At 41.7% G+C, this 14726-nt stretch overlaps 1 protein-coding gene across 1 annotated transcript; it reads right to left on the bottom strand.

The window, feature by feature from the left end:
* Positions 1–686: 686 nt before the first annotated feature.
* On the bottom strand, positions 687–13945 carry PCYOX1 (prenylcysteine oxidase 1). The gene is made up of 6 exons (XM_090281486.1): positions 13749–13945; positions 12441–12647; positions 11233–11407; positions 4303–4514; positions 3794–3946; positions 687–3081 (listed from the first exon to the last, which is right to left on the bottom strand). The coding sequence occupies exons 1-6, from the start codon at positions 13906–13908 to the stop codon at positions 2423–2425; spliced, it is 1566 nt and encodes a 521-aa protein (XP_090137612.1). The 5' UTR covers positions 13909–13945; the 3' UTR covers positions 687–2422.
* Positions 13946–14726: the final 781 nt, after the last annotated feature.

Raw genomic sequence — 14726 nt, 5'->3', positions numbered from 1 at the left:
CAATACATTTTTATTCCAACTTTTATTTTTTCCATTTTTTTTTTTATTCCAACACATTGTAAATCTTCAGTGATGTTGATAGGCTTTTTTTTGCAACCACATAGAACTGAATTGTAGAAATGGTTCTCAGTGTGGTTCCTAGACCAGCAACATCACCTAGGACCTTAATAGAAATGCAGACTTACGTGCCACTCCAAACCTATTGAAAAATTCAGGGTGAGGCCCAGCAATGTAAAGCCGCCAGGTGAGTGCAAAGCATACACAAGTGGTAGAACTGCTGCCTTTCACTCTGCCCCTGCATCATTTTTACCACTCTCCTGTAAAAAGATGAATAAGCTCTGATAGAATATTTTTTCACCCAATTTTTAAAAAAAACTTTAATACTGTAATTGCATTATATTAGTATGCTTCATATGTTGGTAGCCTGTTTTGCTCTTTGAGGAAGGAATTTCAGAGGCCCTGTTGGAAAACTTAGAGTAGGTTCGATGTAAAGGTAACACTTTAAATTGGTGTTCTTGTAAGTAAAAAGATATCCCATTGCAAAATAAGTCTACAGGTGATAGAAATTTAACTATTTCATTAATATTTACCAGTCTAGCTTGTATATGCTCTACACATTGTCTTCATTAAAACCACAAAAGGAAAGAAAGAACATTCTTTTCTAAAAAATGAGAAAAAACTGACCATTTGAGAAACTACTTTTAATAATAAATGTTAACTTGGTTTCAGTTACTATTGAATTCACAAGCTCTTGTTCTGTCCCTACCAGTGACTATAAAGACATTCATGATTTTTGTACAGTAGATGTAGAACTGGTTTTCAAGTTTGGCTGCATATTAGAATCATTTGGGTAGCTTTCAAGTTCTACAGATGATTTCAAAGTCCAGCCAAGGCTGACAACTACCATCTTAAACAAGATTTCAGCAGTTTCTCATTCAAAATGGTACAGTAGCTTAAGTATTTAACAGTTTGAACATATGCTAGATTTGATCAAGTGTCATTCTGAATATCTTATGTCAAGTACTCTGGAGTAATCTAGGTTGCCTCTGCTGTTACACTGTGCTTCTTACTATCAAGGTTACTAATAGAGTTCTCATTGAGAAAAGTCATTCTTCACAAAAGGAATCTTTGACAATGAGTTGGATTTCTTGGGGCTTTTAAGGCACTAAAAATCCTTCGGAGACATTTCAGACACCCAAATCAGTGACTTTCAATGCAGGTTACACCATTAGGAACTTTAAAAAGCTATCATGGTGAGGTCCTATCCTTAATCCGTTAAATCAGAAAATCTGGGGGTGGTGTCTATCTGCATTTTTAAAAGCTTCATAGGTGAGGATTTGATAATAGAATGCCAATTTCTTCCATCAACAGCCTATATTTTCTTTTCATTTTACTAGATTTTTGTATGACACTTCAAGATTGTACTACTCAGACGTCTGAATTTCACCCCTTCAAAAAAAAAAAAAAAGCAATCAAAAGAACATTCTAAAAGTCAAGGCTTCAGCCATGGGCACCTTTACCAGCTCCCACAGTAGACTCACTATGTGACTAAAGACCACATCCAGCTCTGAAGCACAAATGAACTCATCCCCAACTAAAAGGTTATGTCTTATTTCTTCCTCAAGTATTCAGCTTAAAATGCTCTAAAGTTTTGTTCAAAATCCAGGGTCTAACCCCTAGATCTACTGAATCAAGATCTCCAGAGGAGCTAGGGAATTCTGTATGTTTTATAAATTCCAGATAATTCTTACAGACAAGTTTGGAAAATGCTGTTGATAGACATTAAGTGTTAAGAAATTTTGGAGCGGGCTCTCTGGAGCACACCAACGCCTTTCTTCCCTCTCAGGCATGCATCTTTACTTTTCTCTCCTAAAGTCTAAGGGTCCCCAAGCAACATGCAACCAAGGGAGCAATGGGCAGCAGCAGCTCATCCCAGGCTAACCCCCTGAACCTGTTTCCAAGGCCATTTGTCTCTGACTTTTTGGTGAGCTAACACAAGTCCTGCCTCAGCTCTCTCCTGTCATGGTGACTTGTACTTCTCAGTGAGCAAACAGCAGCCCCGTGGTGGCCCACTTCTTTCCTATAACATTTCTAGGGAGCCAAAACAGAGCACTGCCTAGGCTCTCTCCTGCTGTCTTCTACCCTCAGCCCTTCCTTTGTTTCACCGTCCCCCAGCTTTAATAAACGTACTCTCAAAATCACAAAAAATAAAATTTTGGAGATGGCATAAATGCAATAGTTACACCTTCACACTTAATAAAACCTTGTATTTTCTCACGACTCACTGGGGTTACTCTTGCTAAACAATGATAATGGCAAACTATTTGATTCAAAACATCTCTGCTCAGATTGTGTTCTTTGCCAGTGATAGTCCATTTGGAACCAGGAAGGGGTAGGGGAGGCGGGGAAACAAAGTGTTATCTCATAGTTCAGTTTTGAGTTTCTCATATAAGTCCTCTTGGTCAATCATGTCTGTGTGCCCGTTCCAGCGGTGATAGGCAAGGAGGGCGGCATTGTGGGCTGCAATGGCACTCATTTCCATGGCACTTGCTGCACACTCTATGCCATTCAGGTAATAAAGTCGATCATGGAGTATGATGGGGGGGCATTTCTCTGGAGGCTTATAGTAAGGATATGCAAGCCATTGCTGCTTCACAGCATAATCATAGGACACAAAGAGCTTTAAAATTTGCTCTTTGGTAAGAGTTTCATGGGAAAAGATCTTCCAAACATATGTTCCATCTGTTGATGGTTGAGGATTACTATCTTTTTTAATAGAAGATACAATCCCAATGCTGTTAATAAACAAATTAGAATTATCAGTGGTTAAGACAGTACTGAGATCAAATTTATCTAAGGCTCTAGAGCTAAAAGTAGTTGAATTCAACTTCCCCTTAATGAAAGTTGTCACTATATGTTGGTAGTGTTGATGGATTTCCTCAACTGGAGGATCAAAGTTGAGAAAAGTTATGTTGGACATTGTTCGAATCAATGGAGTGGCAACCAAGATGACATCATAAAAGTCTGAATGGGTCTCAGATCCAGTTTGGTAGACAATTTCATACATCTTTGTGGGGTTTCCTAGAGGAAATAAGGAAGCATACATTTCTTTAGTGTTTCTAACATACTATACTTTACACGTCCTAAAAATAATTCTATACTTTCTTAATAGTTTATAATCCTAAGGAATTAAAGACTTTATCCTTTAAGCCTTGGCTGGGTAGCTCCGTTGGTTAGAGCATCATCCTGAAACTCCAAGGTTGCGGGTTCGATCCCGATCCATCAGGGCACACACACAAGAAGCAACCAATGAATGCATAAATAAGTGGAACAAATCGATGTCTTTCTCTGTCTCTGTCTCCCTTTCTCTCTTTCCCCGCTCCCCCTTCCTCTCTCCTTCGCTCACTGACTCTCTAAAAAAAAAAAGTTTTATCTTTCACGATAACTGTTCCAAATTGAGACAATTTTCTACTAAAGTAGAAAATTTATAAAATAATACCTTGTCAATAACTACAAAATAATTTTTACTTCTGAGAATGAGATTTTTTTAAACAGATTTCATTTTATTATTATATTTTTTCATTTATTTGTTGAGAATGGGACTTTTTTAAATCCAAGGAGTCATACCACTATACTTAAGTACATATGGGAGTATTTCTACATGGCACAACACATGCATTGAAAATTCCATCATTTGGAGCTAAGGAGAAATGGCTTAAGAGAGGTTTTTCTCCCTCAGCAATTACTTTCTACAAGGGAAATCAGGAACAATAAAATAGAAATTCAAGCTCACCCGTCTGCTTGGTCCTTGTTTTCTCCTCTATGTACATTACTGAACCAGATATAAGGTTGCTTTTGGAAGCTTGGAGGAGTCCTGAGCAAACAAGTTTATTGCCACCTTTTACTGCCCAAAGGCCAGAATCAACACCAGCTAGTGACACTGCCCCTGTCAGCAGCAGGAAAAGAAAAAAAAAAATGTGTTTTAATTCTAGCACTGTAAGAGGCCCTTCATCCACTCTCCCGTCCCAATTAGGTCAGTTCTGCTCCAAATGTCTCCACACACTGTCAAATGGACCCTGAGGACAAAATCTCCCCTAGTTGAGAACCGTTCAACTAATGAAAGGTAAGGACTCTCCCCTCATAAAAATGCACACCTACATTTACACAATTTTTCCAAAAATGTCTGAGGTTTCACAGAGAAAGGCAGTCTTCTCCAACTCATGGATTAGTTCAGGAATCACCATAGCATCAGGTAAGCTCCTCTGTAAATGAATTCTAAAACTGTTCCAAGCCATGGCTTACCTACAAAGCCATTGAGGTGTGTGCTTTGGCCATAATTGAGCCTATTGATGGGAGCAACCATTTCATCGATGAATTTCTCAGAGAAGCCTGCTTTTTGCAAGGTTTCAAGAACGGTTCGGTTAAGCATAGCAAGGAAATCGTCCCCTCCTTGGGAATGTAGTAAGTTTTCTACGCTACTGAAGGCATAGTCATGGGACTGGTAGCGGTAGATCCTTTTGAAAAAAAGAAATGTCCATTAAACACCAAACAAGATAGGGGTAAGGAGATGCATAAAGAGGAGAAATAGCATCATAAGATTCAAATTGACTTTCATGTCTCTCTCTAATGAGTTCCTACTTATCATGTGACACACCTCAGCCACCATCTTCCCTAAGATTCCCAGAAGCCCTTGGCCCTCACTCCCCCTCCGCCTCCTTCGGAACTTCACTGTCCTTTGTACATACTCTTCTGCATTAATATGGTCACTGGGAGCACCTTTAAAGATTTGGGTACATCGTGTTCACATTCATCTTTTTATATTCCAATAACACTTAGACATGTCTAAAATTATAACTTTTTTTAAAAAGATTTTATTTATTTCTAGAGAGAGGGGAAGAGAGGGAGAAAGAGGGAGGGAAACATCGATTGCTTGCCTCTCATAGGCAACATGATCAGTGACCGAACCTGCAACTCAGGCATGTGCCCTGATCGGGAATCAAACCAGAGACCTTTTGGTTCTCAAGCCAGAGCTCAACCTACTGAGCCACACCAATCAGTGCTAAAATTATAACTTTATCTTTCCATCCGGTTTGATCCTTTCCACCCACTGCCTATCCCAAACAAAAATAACAAGTCAACCTAACATCCTACACGTCGCCTCAGTTCATTCAGTTTCAAACAATATTTTCACTTCTTCCTGCTCCTCCTACCCAAGAAGGAAACCTTAGCAATCTTTCTAATGGTTATTTCATTCTCATTTTCCTGATCTTGAGTCAGGATTTATATTCAACTACTAAAATGAGTAACTGATCTACCTGCTTCTAGTTTCTTTTAGTAAATCTCCCAGAAGCCCTAAAACATCTTTTATTTAAAAAAGCAAAACAAAACCTTGCTTACTGCTGCTTACTAAGTAAAATCCTGACTTTTTTTTGAAAACACAGATTTTAGCCCTGGCCAATGCGGCTCAGTTGGTTAGAGCATCATCCTGTACACCGAAAGGCTGTGGTTCAATCCCCGGGCAGGGCATGTATAAGAATCAACCAATGAACAACTAATGAAGGCATAAAATAAGTAGAACAACAAAAATTGATCTCTCCCTCTCTCTTCCCCATTTCCTCTCTCTCCCTTCAAATCAATAAGTAAATTTTTAAAAATTTAAAAAATTGTTAATATAGAAAAAAGAGGACATTTTGTAATGATAAGGATTAGTCCCATGAGTAAGACATATGTTTAGGAATTGTTTTTTAAAATAAAAATAGTATAATCTAGCCCTGACCAGTGTGGCTCAGTTGGTTGGGCTTCATCCAGCAAATCAAAAGGTCACTGGTTCAATACCTGGTCAGGGTATATGCTGGGTTGTTAGTTCAGTCCCCAGTCAGGGCATATTTTTCTCTCACATCGATGTTTCTCTCCCTCTCTCTCCCTTTCTTTCCCCCTCTCTAAAAATTAATAAAATATTTTTTAAAAATAGTGTAATCTATATATCCCCTCACTGGGTCTTTTTCACAGTTCTGCAGGACCCTAAATTCACTTCAAAAGTGATTTTTTAATTTCCGAAAGGGCAATTCTCTACATGTCAAGCAAGCCACAGATAAGAAAATGATACACGGTCCTGGCCAGAAAGCAAAAGAAAATGCTACATACAGATGGCACTGCATCTGATGCCATTGGAACAGAACTTTCCTCCTGAGTGTGCAGCAACATGCCACCTACCTTCCTCAAAAAGTGACTGCCTCTACACAAATCCTATATATTCTTATTTTTCTTTAAATCCTCATCTGAGGATATGTCTAATGATTTTAGACAGAGAGGAAGGGAGGAAGGAGAGAGAGAGAGAGAAAGAGAAACACTGATGGGTCACCTCTCATTCTTAGCACAACCAGAGATCAAACCCAGGGATGGAATCCAGGGATCAAAGTCGTAACCTAAGTATGTGTCCTGACCAGAAATCAAACCCACAACCTGGTGGTAAACAGAGATAATGATCCAACCAACTGAGCCACCCAACCAGGGCTATTTTTTTTTTTTTAAGTGTTAGAAATTTTGCTCTGGGTGGGTAGCTCAGTTGGTTTAGAGGGCCATCTGACTTTGCCAAGGTTGCTGTTTGATCCGGATCAGATTACATACAAGAGGCAACCAATGAAGCATAAATAAGTAGAACAACAAATCTATGCCTAACTCCATCTCTCTCAAGTCAAGAAATAAAAAATAAAGTGTTAGAAATGTTATTCAAGTTAACATTCAACAAGGTTATATTCATACAAATCAAACTGAAAAAAAATCCAGGCATACAAACTCTCATGTTAACGTGCCACCTTTCATCTCCAAATGTCAAAAATGGACTTCTTTTAGTGATATAAAATCTAGAAAATCAGTCAAATCTACTGTCCATTTGTGTTAGGTAAGAAACCTATTGTCCTCATTCATTTCATGAAATCCATATTAAAAGAACAATGTCTTGCTCTGACTGGTATGGCTCAGTTGGTTGGGCCTTGACCAAAAGGTCCAGGGTTCAATTTCTGGTCAGGGAACATGCCTGAGTTCTGGGTTCAGTCCTGGACATGTAGGAGAGGCAACTGATGGATGTTTCTCTCTCTTTCTCCCTCTTTTCCTCCCTCTCTAAAAATAAATAATCTTACTTAAATACATATTTCATTGATTATGCTATTAAAGTTGTCCCAACATTCCCTCCAGAAATCGACCCTTAGTTTATGTCCATAGGTCATGCATATAAGTTCTTTAGCTACTCCATTCCCAGTACTGTTCTTAACAGCCCCCTATTTTGTACCTACTGATCTATACTTCTTAATCCCTGCACCCTTTCCCCATTCTTCACCTTCCCCCTCCCAGTTGATAACCATCCAGATGATCTCCATATCTATGATTGTTTTTGTTCTGGTTATTTGCTTGTTTGTTTTTTAGATTCAGTTGTTGATAGTTGTGAATTTATTGCCATTTTAATGTTCATAGTTTTGACCTTCTTTTTCTTAAATAGGTCCCTTTAACATTTCATTTAATTATGGCATGGTGATGAAAATTCCTTTACCTATACCATGTCTAGGAAGCACTTTATCTGCCCTTCCATTCTAAATGATAGCTTTGCTGGAGAGAGTAATCTAGGTTGTAGGTCCTTGATTTACATCACTTTGAATGCTTCTTGCCATTCCCTTCTTGCTGCAAAGTTTCTTTTGAGAAATCAGCTGACAGTCTTATGGGAATTCCTCTGTAAGTAACTAACTTCTTTTCTCTTGCTTCTTTTATGATTCTCTTTATCTTTAACCTTTGACATTTTAATCATTATGTGTCTTGGTATGGTACTCTTTGAGTCCATCTCATTTGGGACTCTCTGTGCTTCACCAAATTAGGGACATTTTCCTTTATTATTTTTTCAACTAAGTTTTCAATTTCTTGCTCTTTATCTCCTCTTCCAGCAGCCCTATGATTCAGATGCTGGGACATTTGAAGATGTCCCAGAGGCTCCTTAGCCTATTCTCATTTTTTTAAATTCTTTTTTCTTCTTGCTGTTCTGATTGAATGCTTTTTTTCTTCCTTATGTTCCAAATTGTTGATTTGATTCTACACTTCATCCATTCCACTGTTGGTTCCCTGTAGATATTTTCTTTATTTCAGTTAATTTAACTTTCATTTCTGCCTGGGTGTTTTTTATGCTGTTGAAGTACCCAGTGAGTTTCTTGAGCATCCTGATAACCAGTGTTTTGAACTCCATGTCTGACAGGTTGCTTACCTCCATTTTGTTTAGTTCTTTTTCTGGAGTTTTGTTCTGTTCTTTCATTTGGGCTTTATTTCTTTGCCTCCTCAATTTGGCAGCCTCCCTGTGTTTGTTTCTGTGTATTAGGTAGACCTGCTTTGACCCCGTCTTAGTAGTGTGACCTATTGTAGAAAAGCGCATCTGTAAGTTGTTATGGGGTAGAGCCTTAGGTAATCGCCAGGGCAGGGTAACCCAGTCACCACTCTGTTGCTCTGTGTAGGGGAGGGCTCAGAGAGGGGACATTGCCCCTGCCTGGCCTCTGGAGTTTTGCCCAGGAGGAAGCTGTCCCTAGCCACTCACCCTGATGCCATTTACTTCAATTTCTCTCTGTATGCCACTGGTGCCCTAACAGCTGTTGCCCTGGTGCTGAATCCCGGAGGGACTGAAAGTCTTAGTCTATTGCAGGCCCTTTAAGAGGAGTTTCCTACGAGTCCTGCAGTTTCTTCTGCCACCCCAAACCCCACAGGTTTTTACAGCCAGAAGTTATGGGGACTTATTATCCTGGCACTGGAACCCTGGGCTGTGTGGTCTGGTCTGGGGCTGGGATCCCTGACTCCCAAGGTACCCCTCCCAATTTTTATCCACCACATGCAGATGTGGGACTGCCCTTTCTGCATCTCCATCCCTCCTGTCCATCTGGATGAATGAGGCTTCTCTATATCCTTATTGTCAGGCTTCCATACAGCTCAATTTTCTGACTATTCTGGGTGATATTTGTTTTGTAGTCTAGTTGTAATTTTTTACATAGTTGTTTGAGGAGGTGAAGCATGTGTACCTATGCCTCCATCCTGGCCAGAAGTCGAATAAATAAAATCTTTAAAAAAAAATCCCTGTCTTGGTTGTATATTATCACAACACTCTTGTATTAATCCATTTTCCTCTGTTCCCCATAGAGGACTGCCATTTTGAGTTCTCCGTGTTAGGGTCCATCCATTACCTTGTACAGGCCCTTTAGAGATTCAGTCTTACAATTCACATTTTTGCTATAAAAAATACAAACTTTTGCAAAGATTTCCTTTATCATCAAATATAAAACTCCATGGTCTCAGTCTTCAAAATGGTGTATCTCAAATAAAGGGTTGTATTCATTCAGGATCATCATTAACCAAATTTAATTTTAAGCTTTTAAGTTACCGGGTCCCAGTGCAGCTGCCAGAACCTCAAGGTCACCAGGACATGATTCTACATCACCCATAGGCACACAGGGGTCAGGCTGAGCAGTAGGGGTCCACTTCAGGAGCTTCTGCCACGGGATCCCACCCCAGAAATCCTACTGATCTAGCTCAGCTGCAGCTGCTTCGCCTGCCCCTGGCCTGCAGCCTAAGGGCCCTGTGACAGAACGCCTGACAGATCAGGGTGCTACTGCCTCTCTGGCTATCTTGTGCTGTGCATTCATGCATGTGTGGTGTCACTCTCCCTCTTCCTCCTCCCCCTGCCCCACAAACCATGGTGTTCCTGCCCCATCCCCTTCTCTACCCTCCCACCTCCAGTCTGCAGCCCCAGGTCCCCTCACTTCTATATATTTTCCTAGTTATTGGCTTATCCTTTGTCTTTCTACTATGTACATTCTTTGAGGGCAGCCACATGTTCTAGGCTGAACATCCTTAGGACCTACAATAGTGCCTGGCACATTACAGGCACAAACGACATGTAATTTTACCTTTACATTGGAACAGTCATAGTAATGAAATATAAATAGCATTTACAAGTTGAATATCTGCACCATCTAAAATAGTAAGCCAGTCCTGTTCAGGTAGCTCAGTTGGTTAGAGCATCATCCCCATACGCCAAGGTTGTAGTTCCATCCCTGGTCAGGGCACATACAAGAAGCAACCAATGAATGCATAAATAAGTGGAAGGAACAACAAATCAATGTCTGTCTGTCTATCTGTCTCTTCCCCCCCTCCCCCTTTGTCCTCTCTCTCTGAGATCAATAAATAAAAATTAAAAATAAATAAAAAACAGTAAACCAGCATAAAAGTTAGCAGGTACCAATAGTCTTAAAAATGATAGGTAGTGCTCTGGCTAGTGTGGTTCAATGGATTGAGCACCAGCCTATGAACCAGAAGGTCACCAGTTTGATTTCCCGCCAGGGCACATGCCTAGGTTGAGGGCCAGGTCCCTGATTAGGGGCTTGCAAGAGGCAACCAAGTGATGTTTCTCTTACACATCAATGTTTCTCTCGCTCTCACTCCCTCCCTTTTCCTCTTTCTGAAAATAAATAAAATATTTTTTAAAAGACAGGTTGCATTTTTCAAATTAAGACTGGTTATTTTGTTAATTTTCCTAATTAGCAAAGCAATGCACATTCATACACATTTTGAAAAACATTTAAAATAAAAAGGAACCTGTATTGTCACAGCCCAGGACAATGCTGGAATTTAATATCTTAATTTAAATTCTTAGGGCACAGAACTGATACCCTACCTCAGGTTACTGGCTCACTAAAACTTCATGTCACAATTAAGGCTCATTTTTCTTATCCTTTCTACAAGCTCTTGTGCACATGACCTCATTCCTCTGATACACAATACCAGTACAGTGCAGAGATTAACAGTGAGAGCTCTGCATGCCTAGCAGGAACTCTGGCTTCGCCACTTAATAGGTGGGTACACTTGCGCACTTGAAATTTCTCCATGTCTCCTCCATCCATATCTATAAAAAGAAGCTAATATATAGCACCTACCTAGAGAACTGTCATGAGAATTCAAGAAGTTAATATTTGTAGATCACTGAAGAGTGTCTAGCAACACTAAACAAGCATTTGCAAAATACATTTTCAGAAGCAAAAATAAACTACCCTTTTAATTTTCAAGTGGATAAATGGTCTGCATATTTTATATAAAACATTTTGCCTAACAAATATACCTTGCAGTTAGGTAGAGAACTGTTCCAAGAAGTCATAATTCTTAAAGATTATCTAACTAAAAGGTCTTAGGTTAAATAAAAGGAGAAAAAATTACCTCATAAACTTGTCTAATATATCCTCTACCCACATGTGCAGTCGAAGGGGCTGAAATCCATACTGCCAAATTAACTTAATTATGTTAATTATAAACCAGCTGCTCTCCTCAAACACCAGAGTTTCTCCATTAGAGACCCCCACTAGGCCTCCAGAACTCTGAACAGCAGAAAGACCTGCAAAAACAGAGAAAGAGTAGCTAAGTCAGTAGTTCCTATGCTGATCAAATGAAAGAAGGTAATCTGAAGCTATCGGGGATGCTCTAAAGTGAGTGAATTCCAGGCTTACCCCAGCTCTCGAGAGACATATTAAAGGAGCTCTATTTTTAGAATAGTAATAAAATACACTATGCAGTCACTACACTGTCCAAAAACAGAGTCTCTAAAAGATGGGTCAGATGATCATGCAGATATAGCAAAAGTAGACTGGCTATTTTTAGTCTGAAGTGACTAAAAAGTAAAAGGAAAAAACAGTGTATCAACTGAATTCAACTTAAAAGCAAAAATGTCAGACATGAATCTTTGCAGCATAAATTGCTCCTAGTCATACACTTGTCCTCATGGAGAAAAGAGGCTCAGAAAGCATCCACGGGCCATGTGGAAGGCAGCTAAGGGAAAGAAGGCACTCTAGTTCTGTGCAAATACTATTTTGCATAACTAGATATTTCAGATAACTGGGAGGAGGCCAATATTACCCAATATTCCTTGAGAAAAAGGCCTGCACAGGCCTGCCAGATTTCACTCACAACCTGTCCAACTCCTCTGCTGGTAGGGAAGTAGTCAGATGTCCCAGCTTCTAAGCACACACCCAGAGCTGTGTGAGAGACTTTAAGCCAAGCACTTCAAGCTTCTGGGCCTCATTTCCCCAGCTAAAAAATGAGCATACTAGGTTTCTGCTAACTTAAACCATTCTTTGGTTCAACAGAAACCCACAGGTTGAAGAACTGACAAGAGCAACCATCCCCACCCCGCAACCCCATGGCTGTAATTCCAGATAACTGAAGATACTGATAACTAGTGTCCCATTACAGGAGAGTGCCTCCTAACTAAGGCAGTACCAACTTTTAAAAGGAAAGCAGGGAAAATAGTTTTACCAACTTGCCTGTAAAAGACAATTAACAAGGTGGAAAAGTTTTGGTTCCCTAACTGATAAAAACATTCATGGACAGTCGCACAGAAAGCTGCATAGCTCTAAGACCAAATTACATACCCAGGTCCTTGACAAAACGCTTCATGTGTAGATTTAAAGGATGGATGACAGAACCTCCTGCTTCATAGTCTTGCCCCTGCATAGTCATGGTGGCCAAACGGCCCCCCACCGCTCCTCTTTCAAACACGTCAATCTTCACATCTTTCCCAAACTTCTGCCGCAGATAATAGGCTGCTGAAGTGCCACCGATTCCAGCTCCAATTATCGCTATAGAAGGGGGCAAAACAGGAACAGTTTCTTTCCCTTACCAGCTATGTGGGTTTTATTTTTTGAAAGGCCATCAAGCAATAACAGATGTTACTTAAGGCTAATATCAACAATTTAGGGAAGCCTACATAGGGTAGGTCAGCAACCGTTGCTGTGAAGGTAGAACTCTGAATCTGGACACCAACATTGCCCCTAGACAAAACCGGCAGTAAATTAACTTAAAATTGGCATTAATCGGGTTTTTTGTTTGTTTGTTTGTTTTTGCCAGATGCCCAAAGATTCTCACTCACAGTTCTTTGTGGAGGCACTAATGAGCCTGCACAACCTAGTTTGTGCCCAACTCCCGGGAACAGAGGAGGTGGGTCTTTCCTTCAGCATTTTAAACGAAGTGGCCGCCATTTTTGCTTAGATTTATTGTTTCATTAATGTAGACAGGCTAATAATCCCAAAGAACAGTTTTAAAGGGAATAAGAAACAGAGCAAAACAAAACAAACAGGAAGAAAAAAAACTGAAACTGGGAAGAGAGTGGATTATTTCAGCTGTGTAGTAATCCCAGGCAGGGAAGTTGTGCAAACTACCTCTGAGAGCAGGACAACTGCAACAAAGCGGAGAAGGGAAGAGGGTACCACCCTATCGAGGGAGCAGACGGGGTCAGCTTGTTTTCAACTGCTCCTGCTGAACCCGCGTGCGCCTGTCATGTGCAGACCGTAAGCGGCCGTCGCTTCAGGACAAACCATAAGACTGGCCTCCCAAAGGGGCAGCAGGGGAAGGCGCCGAGAGGAGGTTCGGTCTCCCTCTACCACCAGGCTTCCAAGTCAGGGACTGCAGGGACGCCTGGAAGCCAGCCGCCCGCCCGCCTGGGTCCCCCTTCCACGGCCAATTCCTGAAGTGGGCATATCTCCACGCCCAAGAAGGCACGGTCGCTAGGGCACCGAAAGTGGCACTGAGACGCAATCTGGGAAGACCTAAACCTGAGCAAAGGGCTCGGCCAGCACGGCCTGGCCCGCGTCGCTGCTGCAGGGCCCCGTGCACTGCGCAGCGGCCGTCCAGCGCAGGGTGCGCTCCTGCACCTCCTTCCGCGCTGCCCCACGGTCACCTACCGATCTTATCCGGCGGGGCCCGGAGCTCGGTGCTCCCGGGGCACACCCAGCTGCACAGCAGCAGCCACAGGAGCAGAAGAGAAGAGACGAGTTCCCTGGCTGCGCGACTCATATCTCCTAGAACGCCGCACTCCAGTGACCTGCAGGGACCGACTGCCATTCAAGCCCGCTACTGTGCGACTGCGTACTCCGTCTGCCCTGCCCCAACTCCGGTTTGCCCCGCCCCCACTCCGGCTTGCCCCTCGGTGCCCTGCCGAGGCCCGCCCCTTGCCAGCTCCGGCTTCATACCCCCCAGGTCCACGCCTCCCTCCAGAAGCTTCAAACTTTGATTCACTTGATTTGCCAAGCCTGCATGCCCTCTCCAAAGCCTGAAGGGAGACACCAAGGGCACCCGAGGAAGCTCACCCAGCTCTCCTTCCTTCCCATCTGTTCGGATGAAACAGCTCATTTCTTCACTAGGATCCTCTTGTGTCCCTTAAATCGCTCCCTCTCAAAGAAAGCCCCCAGCTAATCGCTGTCTAGAACAGACCAGTAAAGCTCCAAATACTTATTGTGATCACTATGTTCCGAGGATTGTCGAGTACGAGATGAATGAGTAAAACATGCTACCTGAAAGGAAAAAATGAGGGCGACCTGGGATGGGCAGGTCCAAAATGAAGGGCATGAAAAAGTACTGTACCACTACATACGGTGGAACATTATGCAAGCATTAAAGAGAATGTGGTGTAGGGGCTTCAGCCATTCCTTGTAAGGAATTCTAGTCATCCCCTAAGGGCCCCATTGCCTAAGGCCTGTAAAAATTTGCAAATGTCTGCTGCTAGCATTAAGTAATTGCCTCTTTGAGGCTTTTCTCTTGCAGAGAATCCAGTCTTTTTGCAGAGCTGTCCGTCCTGCAGAGAATCTGGCTAAGCAACCGACTACCACTGAAGATAACCCCCCGTAAACCTTGTCCCTGTTGCTGCCAGATATCACGTACAC

Source organism: Furipterus horrens, unplaced genomic scaffold (genome assembly GCF_987537825.1).
Source record: "Furipterus horrens unplaced genomic scaffold, mFurHor1.1.pri manual_scaffold_6, whole genome shotgun sequence".
NCBI lineage: Eukaryota > Metazoa > Chordata > Mammalia > Chiroptera > Furipteridae > Furipterus > Furipterus horrens.
The sequence above is the reverse complement of the archived record's forward strand: the minus strand, read 5'-3'. Positions and strand labels throughout refer to the sequence as shown.

Coding starts and splice junctions, on each gene's coding strand:
- PCYOX1 (XM_090281486.1), bottom strand. CDS start 13,908: ATGGCAGTCGGTCCCTGCAGGTCACTGGAGTGCGGCGTTCTAGGAGAT. Junction 3,947..4,302: donor ACACCTCAATGGCTTTGTAG/GTAAGCCATGGC, acceptor TGCTGCTGACAG/GGGCAGTGTCACTAGCTGGT. Junction 3,082..3,793: donor AACAAGGACCAAGCAGACGG/GTGAGCTTGAAT, acceptor TATTTCCTCTAG/GAAACCCCACAAAGATGTAT.